The sequence below is a fragment of the Schistocerca nitens genome, unplaced genomic scaffold (genome assembly GCF_023898315.1).
Source record: "Schistocerca nitens isolate TAMUIC-IGC-003100 unplaced genomic scaffold, iqSchNite1.1 HiC_scaffold_377, whole genome shotgun sequence".
Classification (NCBI taxonomy): domain Eukaryota; kingdom Metazoa; phylum Arthropoda; class Insecta; order Orthoptera; family Acrididae; genus Schistocerca; species Schistocerca nitens.
Window position 1 is genome coordinate 1790187 of NW_026045911.1, and position 13020 is coordinate 1803206.

At 46.4% G+C, this 13020-nt stretch overlaps 1 protein-coding gene across 1 annotated transcript in view; it reads left to right on the forward strand.

The window, feature by feature from the left end:
- Positions 1-13020, forward strand: part of LOC126229656 (aminopeptidase N-like) — a 137894-nt gene that overhangs the window by 5585 nt on the left and 119289 nt on the right. The window contains exon 2 of the mRNA XM_049942379.1: positions 9386-9569. Coding sequence (XP_049798336.1) covers positions 9386-9569 — 184 coding nt within the window. The remainder of the gene's footprint in view (positions 1-9385; positions 9570-13020) is intronic.

The following is a 13020-nucleotide window of genomic DNA, read 5'->3' on the forward strand; positions in this document are numbered from 1 at the left end:
ATCCCCATCGACGCGCAAGTCATCGAAGTGGCGTCAAATCGAAAGACTTGCACCCGGCGAACGGCATACCCGATGGGAGGCTCCAGTCACACGACATAGTCTGCGAAAAAAAATATCAGCTGCAATAGCTTACCATTCGAAAAACTAGTGCCACCTACGGCCTGTCTCGCCAAAAGGGGTCACAATCAAAGCTTACCTCGTCAGAAAAGGGACTGAGGAAAAATAATCTGTGTGAAAAACAGCTGCCTGGATCATAAAAGCACTTTCTGTATACTGTATAACCTATTTCGGTTTTCTTCAAAATCCATAATCAATTGTTGTGGCCAGTGTGTCATGCGCAGTTGATCCTACTGCAAGTGGTACATGGATCACAAGATCTGATGATGCTTTTCGAGGACGGCGGTATCGCCCATAATAAAAAGTGGCTTTGTGATCCATACGGTGAAAAAACAGTCACAAATTTGAAGGATGACGGATCGTAAGACGCTATGCCACAGAATTATCTTAAGCTACTTTATTCGTACATGATTTCACGAAAACTTCAGGTGCAAGCGAAAAAACTGTTTCTATCTTGCTATAGTTCTGAAAGAGGTTGACACTGTACAATATCTTCGAGTAATAACTAAAAAATAGTCATAGAATGTATCATTACAGACAAGTGATTCACTTGATGGATACTGGACAACTATGACCCAGAACATCACAAACTAAAGTGTACGCCAAGGAAGCGTAATAGTCCCCACTGAAGTCCTCGAGTCACACAAACGATTTATCATATAGTGTCAGCAGCACTACCAGAATGTTCGCTGGCGATGCTGTAGTCTACAGGAAAGTGTCGCCCATGGATGACCGCCTTGGTCTAATGAACAGCAGCTCTCTTTAAATGCGAGTAAATACGAGATATTGAACATAACAAAGGAAGATAACCGGCAACTTCAGTGGCGAGCATCAGGAATATTTCATACTGGTTAAATATTTCGGGCTAACACTGCTGTCAAGCGCGAACGAACTCGCGATGCTAACCGGTCACCATCTCCCCTTCTTTCAGTGGCTTCATTTTGATACAGTATAGAGGAACTTGCAGCCAGGACAACGCTCTTTCAGCCGTTTACAGTTTTATACATCCCACGGACATAACTTCTAATTCAAGGGTTTCCTCAGTTGGACTCGCGACGTACTTCTGTTACCTCCAACATCCCTCAGAAGAATGCGAACTGAAATTGGTTTCACTGCATGGCAGTCAGTCGCGCTCATCACTCTCCTACGGAGGTAGACGAATATGCTATCCTACCACTGTCCAGGCCTCTCCAGATGCGTCTTCGTCCTGGAATCTCAGTGATTGGAGTAGGATTCAGAGATGAGTCTCGCTTCGAACTGAGCATCGATGAGCGGTGAAAACATGCCTGGAGGCGCCCTGGACAGAAATAGGCTATCTTACGGCCATAAGGCCCGACAACCGAGAGTGATGCTCTGGGATGCCATTTCTTTTCATTGTAGGACCTCGTAGATTGTCATCCACCGCATGCTTGTAGCATAGAAGTACGTCGACGATTTTCTACGCCCCGTTTTGTTACTGTTCCTGCCAAGACATCCTGGGCTTACATTTCAGCATGTTAATGCCCGCCCGCACACCTGCTTGCCATCGTGGTTGACAAGCCATACCTTGCCCAACAAGATCGCCGGATCTCTCCCCAGTTGGGAACATTTCGAGTATTATGGGTAGGGCCTTCCAACCAGCTCGGGATTTTGACCATCTGACGCACCAACTGGACACAGTTTGGAATGATATGCCTCAGGGGGCATACAACAACTGTCTCAATCAATTCCAAGTCAAATACCTGCTTGCATAACGACCAGAGGAGGACAAACGCGTTATTGACTTGCTCAATTTGTGAAGCTCTTTCTCTTGAATAAATAATCGAATTTTTCTGAAATTGTGATCATTTGTTTGTCTGTACATGTATATCACATCTACCGATTTCCGTCGCATTCTCGTAAATCCTTAGTGGTGAGTGGTTTCTTTTTTTTTGTATAAATGTATTTAGGCAAAATACTAATAAGTAATGTGAAGTGGAATGAACACGCAAAATCTGTAATAGCTATTAGTAAAATAAAAGGACGACGGAGCCACGTGTAAGTGTAACAGGTATACTCAGGGAACTTAAATGAGCATCTCTGGAAGAGGAAAGGCAACATAGTTCTCATGAAACTCTGCTGAGTAAATTTAGACAACCACAGTTCGCCAAAGACTATGCAATAGCTCCACTGCTACAGTCGAGTATCTCGTATAAAGACCACGATAATAATGTAAGAAACATTAGGGCCTGTAAAGAGTTGCAATGCGGAAAACGAATAAACAGAAACTCTTTAAGGGGAAGTGGCTTGTGGTATATACACTCCTGGAAATTGAAATAAGAACACCGTGAATTCATTGTCCCAGGAAGGGGAAACTTTATTGACACATTCCTGGGGTCAGATACATCACATGATCACACTGACAGAACCACAGGCACATAGACACAGGCAACACAGCATGCACAATGTCGGCACTAGTACAGTGTATATCCACCTTTCGCAGCAATGCAGGCTGCTATTCTCCCATGGAGACGATCGTAGAGATGCTGGATGTAGTCCTGTGGAACGGCTTGCCATGCCATTTCCACCTGGCGCCTCAGTTGGACCAGCGTTCGTGCTGGACGTGCAGACCGCGTGAGACGACGCTTCATCCAGTCCCAAACATGCTCAATGGGGGACAGATCCGGAGATCTTGCTGGCCAGGGTAGTTGACTTACACCTTCTAGAGCACGTTGGGTGGCACGGGATACATGCGGACGTGCGTTGTCCTGTTGGAACAGCAAGTTCCCTTGCCGGTCTAGGAATGGTAGAACGATGGGTTCGATGACGGTTTGGATGTACCGTGCACTATCCAGTGTCCCCTCGACGATCACCAGTGGTGTACGGCCAGTGTAGGAGATCGCTCCCCACACCATGATGCTGGGTGTTGGCCCTGTATGCCTCGGTCGTATGCAGTCCTGATTGTGGCGCTCACCTGCACGGCGCCAAACACGCATACGACCATCATTGGCACCAAGGCAGAAGCGACTCTCATCGCTGAAGACGACACGTCTCCATTCGTCCCTCCATTCACGCCTGTCGCGACACCACTGGAGGCGGGCTGCACGATGTTGGGGCGTGAGCGGAAGACGGCCTAACGGTGTGCGGGACCGTAGCCCAGCTTCATGGAGACGGTTGCGAATGGTCCTCGCCGATACCCCAGGAGCAACAGTGTCCCTAATTTTCTGGGAAGTGGCGGTGCGGTCCCCTACGGCACTGCGTAGGATCCTACGGTCTTGGCGTGCATCCGTGCGTCGCTGCGGTCCGGTCCCAGGTCGACGGGCACGTGCACCTTCCGCCGACTACTGGCGACAACATCGATGTACTGTGGAGACCTCACGCCCCACGTTTTGAGCAATTCGGCGGTACGTCCACCCGGCCTCCCGCATGCCCACTATACGCCCTCGCTCACAGTCCGTCAACTGCACATACGGTTCACGTCCACGCTGTCGCGGCATGCTACCAGTGTTAAAGACTGCGATGGAGCTCCGTATGCCACGGCAAACTGGCTGACACTGACGGCGGCGGTGCACAAATGCTGCGCAGCTAGCGCCATTCGACGGCCAACACCGCGGTTCCTGGTGTGTCCGCTGTGCCGTGCGTGTGATCATTGCTTGTACAGCCCTCTCGCAGTGTCCGGAGCAAGTATGGTGGGTCTGACACACCGGTGTCAATGTGTTCTTTTTTCCATTTCCAGGAGTGTATATATTGGCTGCCCATTATTCCTCAAAAGCCGAGCCAGAGACGACGTTATAAGTCTTCCCAAACGTGCTCCATTTGGTTACTCCCTGTGCACAGTTATTTGTAACTCGCGAGTGATTCCTGCCGCTGATTTCATGCGATATTTTGCAAGTCTCGACTATTCCTGTCCATCGACAGGTGTGGTCTGCCAGGTCTTGGTTCAGCTGTGATTGTTCCTTCACATTTCCACTTCACACCCATTTCATCAACAGTCCACTTGGCAGCTTCAGAGGTGTTGAAATGTCCACGATGGGTTTGTTAATTTGGTTACATCCAATGGCTAGCCCACGTTGGAAGTCAATGAGATCTGCCTGACCCATTTTGCTGTTACTGCTTCTTTTCTGACAACACTGTACTCACCGCCTCCTCTTATACTGGCTAGTCCACCTCACGTGACATTTAGTGGTCGATACTGTTTTACATAGGGCTATCCCAACACTTTTCTTAATATAGTGCAGATAGGCCCAATAGCTGACGGCTTACCTCCACAGCTACCTGTAAGTCACTATTCATTTCTGTAACAGCAGTTCCATGCGCTACGAAGAAAAGATACGTCACTTATATATAGCCTACCTTGTCGAAAAGGAAAGGTCCCACAGTTTAGCATGGGAGTGAGTGGTGAATCAGGTATTGATCCCCTCACTACAAATCTGCACTCTTCACATGAGGAATGACTGAGCTGCAGATTTTAAATATACACCAATACTCTGCAAACGACTCCACAGATTACGGCCTAGGGTACTTCTCGTACCTATTAGTCACCCATTTTCCTGTACCATTCTCGACTGGTGCGTTGGATTAACGACTATTTACTTTATCACTATTTTTATTTATTCACTAATTTTTACATATTGCGACAGTGAATCTCTCCGTGATGTACATCGCCTCTGTGGCGTCCGTCATTGGAGTTTGTTGAACACCTCCATGATGCTCTCACTGAACGATCCCGTGACAAATTACGTCACTCAGCACTGGATCTTCTCTATCTCTTCTGTTAATTCGAGCAGGTAAATGACCCAGAAAGATGAGCAGAAATGAAGAATCGATCGGTAAAATGTTTTATAAGCCAATTCTTTGTAATGGGAATGTCAGTTGAAGGGGCTATCTCAATTCAACTACATATTCGCTGTGAGTGTCGATGAGGTCGTCCGATTTGGTCTTCTTTTATGACTATGTATTCTTGGAGTCTTTCCTGGTGACATACTTCAATAAAATCTTCTCAGTTTACAAGCTATGCCACTTCAAATAAAACACTGGAGCTTTCGATAGCTGGCTCTGCCACCGTCATTAGCTGCGCGAGGTAGCCGCGTCGTCTGGGTCGCATTATTACGGTCTGTGCGGCTCCCCCCGTAGGAGGTTCGAGTCCTCCCTCGGGCATGGGAGCGTGTGTTGTCCATAGCGTAAGTTAGTGTAAGTTCGATTAAGTAGTGTGTAGGCTTAGGGACCGATGACCTCAGCAGTTTGGTCCCGTAAGACTTTACCACAAATTTCCAAATTCCATCATCAGTAGGAGTTAAAATTGCTGACTGCCGGGGCTGGCACGGTGTTTTGCTTATATCGATACAGTGTCAGCGTGTGGAACCTTTCTGAGAGGGCCGCGAGCTAGAGCATCTTCTTCAGGGTGTGCGGTCTTCACCCTGGTTGGTCGGAGTATTTGCAGGCTTTCCCTGCATTGCCTCCAGAGCATCTCTTTGACGAGTAGTTTTCTTGGTTCTTCTCATTTTGTTGTTGTCTTCTCTTTGCATGTTCGAAGGCAAGTTGGGCAGGTCCTAGCAGCTCTGTCCTGCCACGGGACCAAGGCCCATGAAAAAGACAGGCTCGGCGTGTACGTCACAGAATGTGACCATACAGGTCTTACGAGCGCCAGCAGCGGTCCCCGGCAGGAACCAGTAACTATTTTAGACGCGTTGAATAATTCTTAACTGCGCATTTAAATGAGTGCAGGCTCTCGATAGCACACAACGAAGTTAAGACCTTTAGTGAGCAACTTTTTCACTGACGTATGAATTCCCGTGGGCCCTGCGTGGAACCGAGCTTTCGCGAAATCTGGTGGACAAGGGGACTAGTGTCACATCACAAGTTCGTTGCGGGCCCCGTATTTTTTGTAGACCCCGCGTGGGACCGAGTGACGTCAGATAGCGCAGGAGTCCGGCGCCACATTCGGAACTGCCGCTCCCATGTCCCTACAATCGTCAAGCCTCCCTCTTTACTTTCGTCCGATGTCCAGTTTTATTGACGGCTTTGCTTTAATAACTATGGTAATAAATTTAACACTGTTTTATGGGGCGGTACTTGATTTCTTGCGTTGTCACTTAGATGCTGGGGGACAGACGTATGGATCAGAGTCATGAGCCAAAGTCTCGATAACCACAAAGCAGAACGATTCGCTGACGTCACGAACACAGCTTCTGCTGAAGGTTCATTCTTCCTGTAGCCTACAGCAAATAAATAATCACTTTTACAATTACAGTATTGACTGATGTTTAAACATTAATACAAATAAATCACCAAATGGTTACACCAAGGTTAAAGTAAAGGCCAGAAGAAGAGTAGTCGAAGAAGTACCTGAAGATGAGCGTCTAGAATGGCGTGTTAGCAGTGACACTTGAGAATAATGTGAACAAGCTGAGAGTTTTCCAGCTGATACAGTGTACGCTAGCACATACATCGTGTGGAAATGTTTTACTTTTAGTTGACCATTGCTGACAGATTCAGCGTAAACCAGGACGTGACGACGAATAAAGCAGAGTCCAGTAACAGCTGCTCTCAGACGACTGTGACGTAGCGAAGCTGTCGGTGATCTACTTGAGGTAACTCCCCCACAAGAAACTGGCGTGTGCTTGCCTTACTGCCTAAAAGCAAAGAAAAGAAAAAAAAGAAGGAGTATTCCATGAAGGAATTATCAGATTGAGACGGAAATCGATGAGTGTGATATGCATGTACAAACGAATTATTACAATTTCAGAAAAACTGAATGATTTGTTCATGAGAAAGACCTTCAAAAATTGAGCAAGTCAATAATGCGATGGTCCGCCTCTGCTGCCCAGGGCGTCTCCAGTGTCTGCAGACATGTCTTTGCTTGTCATCGGGGCTTTATACGAAGCGGGACTCATCACTGAAGACAGTTTTGGTCCAATAAGATTCCAGGAACTTCTGGAGACGCCCCAGACAGCGGTGAGATACCAGCCTGACTGTCGCCCGTCGTAGATAACCGGGAGTGATGGTCTACGGTGGCATTTCATCTCATAGCAGGACTCCTTTGGTTGTCATGCGCGGCACTCTTACAGCACAGCAATATGTCGACGATATTCTACGCCCCGTTTTGTTGCCCCTCATGGCAAACCATACTGGGCTTACAGTTCAACAAGTTTTCTACCGCTTGCCTCCATGCTTGGTAAATCCCATCTTGGGCAGCAAGGTCACCGGATACCTTCCCAATTGAGACCGTTTGGAACATTATGGACAGGGTCTTCCAGAAAAACTAGAGATTTTGACGATCTAACGCGCCAATTGGGCAGAATCTGGGATTATATCCCTCAGAAAGGCATCCGACAACTCTATGAATCAAGGCGAAGCCGAATAACTACTTGCATAAGGTCAGAGGTGAACCAATGCGTTGTTGACTTGCTCAATTTGAGAAGCTTTTTCTCTTAGTGAAACTTATGTGCCGTTTCCTGATGTTACTTCTCTAGAGTGAGGTATTGTTTTAATTGTGATCTCGCTCTGCTCATGTGACGATTATCTGATGTAATGGTGTTCCCAGTGAATGCGACGATCTGTTAGTCTTGGCCGGCCGCTGTGGCCGCAGTCAGGAACCGCGCTGCTGCTACAGTCGCAGGTTCGAATCCTACCTCGGGTATGGATGTGTGTGCAGTCCTTAGGTTAGTCAGGTTTAAGCAGCTGTAAGTCTAGGGCAGGGGTTCACAACATACGTGCTCGCGGAGCAAGCTGTGAGCAGCAAGGCGCGAGCACGGAGCAGCGCGAGCACGCTACCCCCACTACCGGACCAGAGTGGAGAGTGAGGAGAGTCACGTGGGGTACACAACAGCTGCCGCCAGTCTATGTAAATCCGCGGCCAGCTGCAAGGATATCACTCACGAATTATTACTGCGACAAATGAAACAACTAAAGGAGAATGTACATGTGCCACATAATTTTATTAGCTTAGTGTATGCCTCTACCATCTGTAGACACTGAAACTAAAGAATTCTACGACAATCCTATATTTTCAACACTTTCTTCAACACTACTTAAAATATCACCTCCGGTTGTAGTGTTCTTCATGGCTACTACATCGAGGAGCTCCTCCCTCACCTGAAGGTCTCTGTTAACACCTCTAATAAATATGGCAAGCTGCGCTGTTCCAGTGATATCAACACTTTCGTCCAGAGCTAGAGAATAGGCCATAAAATCTTAACAGATATTTGCAAGCTGGCTCTGGACGTCGTCTGCCATGTCCTGTATGCGACGCATAATGGTCATGTCAGATAATGGCAAAATCCGAAACTGTTCAACTTGAGATGGACACAAATGTTCCGCTGCAACTACCAAACATTCTTTTATTAAATCGCCATCAGTTAAGGGGCGCAGGGATTTTGCTAAAAGCAAAGCAATTTTGTAACCCACTCTGAGAGCTGCCTCAGTTGATTTTTCTTCGTCGTCCAGATCTCCTTCGGATAGCTTCCTTTTATGTTTAATAACTTCCTGTGCACGATGTGGTCAATCACATTTTCCACGTCCGTAGTCTTTCGCGTCGTACGACATATAATGTCGCTGCAAATTAAATTTCGTAAAAGAATTCACCGTTTTGTGACATACTAAACATTTTGCAAATCAGTAAACAGATAAAATTCCTCCCAATGGGGGCTGAACTGCGAAAGCATGGTTGGGGTTACACAACGGCGACTTCACATGATTCTTAACCAGCAAAGTGACTGTTAAGAGCTGATCGTAGTACTTTAAACGTTACACAGTCTGGGCGCTAATGACCATAGCAGTTTTGCGCCCTAAAACCAAAATAAAAAAAAAAAAAAAAGTTACACAGTCTGCGTGAATTCAATAGGCACGCTGCGGCCCTATTCAAACGAGCGCGCGCATTTCCCCTCCCTCCCCTCCCTCCGTACTCAGCGACCTTGCAGCTGCTCGCGAGCACGTGCCTGAGCAGACGCGAGTACTCGCGCTCAAAAGCGGCCAGTTGTTAAGCCCTGGTCTAGGGGACTGATGACCTCATATGTTAAGTACCTTAGTGCTTAGAGACATTTGAACCATTTTGTTTGTCTTGCGTGACTTTACATTAATGTTTCATCGAGTTGTGTAATAAAAGTGGGCTATGTAGCCTGCTCAACATTTATGACAATGTGTCCTACCGGTTGGTGACCATAGGTAGGTGTCGGCGATCAGAAGATGGCTGACAACTTTAGCCGAAACTAGTAATCAATAAAAATAATAAATTGCGATCGCGACCAGTAAAGGAATTTTTCTGAACCCAATAAATGTAAACAAAGATGTAAGAACTGTGTTGCCACTACAGGGACAGCAGCTTCACCTTCGACGGCCGGACAAACCTGACGGTGGTTGCGGTGCGCAACACAACGCAGATCGTGCTGCACGCCGCGCTCGCCGTCTCCTCCGTGACGGCATACGACGCCAGTGGCAGCCCCGTCAGCTCCAGCTACGAGCAGGGAGCTTTCCTGGTCGTCACACTTGCAGAGCAGGTGAGGAGACCTCCACTTACAAGGGGAGGCCGCCAATTGTGAAATTCAGATTCGATTCATACTGCGCATAATAAAAGCTCATGGCCAGAGGTGCAATGTGGCAAAGCACCAAGATGCACTTCTCAGCCGTTGTCGAGAAAATCGACAGTTAATAGAAACTGTTGCGGTGAAATACTCTCTACGATGTTTAATTTCCTATGCTGTCATGGCGCAGCGGTAAGTGCGTAAGTCAAAGGTCGCCGGATCGAATCTCGCGCCATGCAAATTTTTTTTTAGTATTTGTTTTTTGTAATTCAAATATATATATATATATATATATATTAGAGACCCCATGATATATATATATATATATATATATATATATATATATATATATATATATATATATATATATCATGGGGTCATATATATATATATATATATATATATATATATATATATCATGGGGTCTCTAATTCGAACGTTTGACTTACACTATACGTATTCGTTTCGGAATATCGTTTCTACGTCTTCCGTTAACTACACGTGTAAACATTATGAAGACAATTAATAACATTTGTGAAATACAACTTTGTTTGCAGAAAACATAATCATGTTCGAAGTCGCCAGTTTTTCCACGACAAACGACTTTCAACAACTTATTATATGCATAATTGTTGCAACTGATTGCCGGGAATTTTATATATATATATATATATATATATATATATATATATATATATTTAATTACAAATAACAAACACTAAAAAAAAAGTCCCGTGCCGCGAGATTCGATCCGGCGACCTTCGGATTACGAACCCGAGCACTTACCGCTGCGCCACGACGCTGTAGGAAATTACAAATCGTAGAGAGTATTTCACCTCAACGGTTTCTTTTAACTGTCGATTTTCTCGACAACGGCTGAGAAGTGCATCTTGGTGCTTTGCCACATTACACCTCTGGCTATGAGCTTTTAAGTGGCGCAATATGAATCGAATTTGAATTTCACAATTGGCGGCCTCCCTTTGTTAGTATAACTGGGCCCGTTTATTTTTCCATTTGCACACACTAACTATGACTGCCCCCCTCGCCCTCCCTCACCCCCTTCCTCTCCCCCATCCCCCTGTCGTGAACGGTCTTGCCGATGTCGATACACCGATTCCCGTCAGATCACTGAAGGTAAGCGCCACACGGCGTGGCCATTACTTGGACGGGTGCGCTTTTCACATTTTTCCCCTTTGCCTTTACGATAGAGAGGTGTTCCTGATAACCTATCTTTGCACCAAACGCTCTGGATTCAATTCCAAACCTCCCCACAGTGGACACTGTTGATGGTGATCCGTCCATCGGACGGGGATGCTAAACTCGGCCGCTTCGTTGGTGCCCTACGAGACGAATAAGCTATTTGCCGGCACCGAGTTTCACTTTAGCTCTTCTCTCACCGTCTCCAACAAGAACATGAGGCTACACTATGCACACACCCATCACAGTCGTCTGCACTTGACAGATACACTTACGTGCACAACTCTCCCACACTGCGAAAGAAAGATGCAAGTGGGCGCGAAGGATAGGGAAAACTTTTCCACTTAGGCTGCTGAACTTGCCCTTCCGGGTCTCGCAGTCATTAATGCCAGACGACTTTACTTTTTACCCCCTGACTTCCACAACTCTAGTGTTTAAAATAAGGCATAAGAGAAATATTGACATGTTTTGAAATCGCAATTAAGCAAAACACTGTATTTAGCCGATGACAGCCTTTACTGACGTTATACAGGGTGTTTCAAAAATGACCGGTATATTTGAAACGGCAATAAAATCTAAACGAGCAGCGATAGAAATACACCGTTTGTTGCAATATGCTTGGGACAACAGTACATTTTCAGGCAGACAAACTTTCGAAATTACAGTCGTTACAATTTTCAACAACAGATGGCGCTGCGGTCTGGGAAACTCTATAGTACGATATTTTCCACATATCCACCATGCGTAGCAATAATATGGCGTAGTCTCTGAATGAAATTACCCGAAACCTTTGACAACGTGTCTGGCGGAATGGCTTCACATGCAGATGAGATGTACTGCTTCAGCTGTTCAATTGTTTCTGGATTCTGGCGGTACACCTGGTCTTTCAAGTGTCCCCACAGAAAGAAGTCACAGGGGTTCATGTCTGGCGAATAGGGAGGCCAATCCACGCCGCCGCCTGTATGTTTCGGATAGCCCAAAGCAATCACACGATCATCGAAATATTCATTCAGGAAATTAAAGACGTCGACCGTGCGATGTGGCCGGGCACCATCTTGCATAAACCACGAGGTGTTCGCAGTGTCGTCTAAGGCAGTTTGTACCGCCACAAATTGACGAAGGATGTCCAGATAGCGTGATGCAGTAATCGTTTCGGATCTGGAAAATGGGCCAATGATTCCTTTGGAAGAAATGGCGGCCCAGACCAGTACTTTTTGAGGATGCAGGGACGATGGGACTGCAACATGGGGCTTTTCGGTTCCCCATATGCGCCAGTTCTGTTTATTGACGAAGCCGTCCAGGTAAAAATAAGCTTCGTCAGTAAACCAAATGCTGCCCACATGCATATCGCCGTCATCAATCCTGTGCACTATATCGTTAGCGAATGTCTCTCGTGCAGCAATGGTAGGGGCGCTGAGGGGTTGCCGCGTTTGAATTTTGTATGGATAGAGGTGTAAACTCTGGCGCATGAGACGATACGTGGACGTTGGCGTCATTTGGACCGCAGCTGCAACACGGCGAACGGAAACCCGAGGCCGCTGTTGGATCACCTGCTGCACTAGCTGCGCGTTGCCCTCTGTGGTTGCCGTACGCGGTCGCCCTACCTTTCCAGCACGTTCATCCGTCACGTTCCCAGTCCGTTGAAATTTTTCAAACAGATCCTTTATTGTATCGCTTTTCGGTCCTTTGGTTACATTAAACCTCCGTTGAAAACTTCGTCTTGTTGCAACAACACTGTGTTCTAGGCGGTGGAATTCCAACACCAGAAAAATCCTCTGTTCTAAGGAATAAACCATGTTGTCTACAGCACACTTGCACGTTGTGAACAGCACACGCTTACAGCAGAAAGACGACGTAGAGAATGGCGCATCCACAGACTGTGTTGTCTTCTATATCTTTCACATCACTTGCAGCGCCATCTGTTGTTGAAAATTGTAACTACTGTAATTTCGAAAGTTTGTCCGCCTGAAAATGTACTGTTGTCCCAAGCATATTGCAACAAACGGTGTATTTCTATCGCTGCTCGTTTAGTTTTTATTGCCGTTTCAAATATACCGGTCATTTTTGGAACACCCTGTACACTGATAAACGACTCAGGGGGGCATGTATTTAAACCATAGCTAGATATACAGAACTACGATCAGGCCAACCAAGAGAGCAGATCAAGGCACTAAAGAGGAATATTCTGGTGAATCTTACGACATGGCTGGCGACGTCGGTATTACAATCG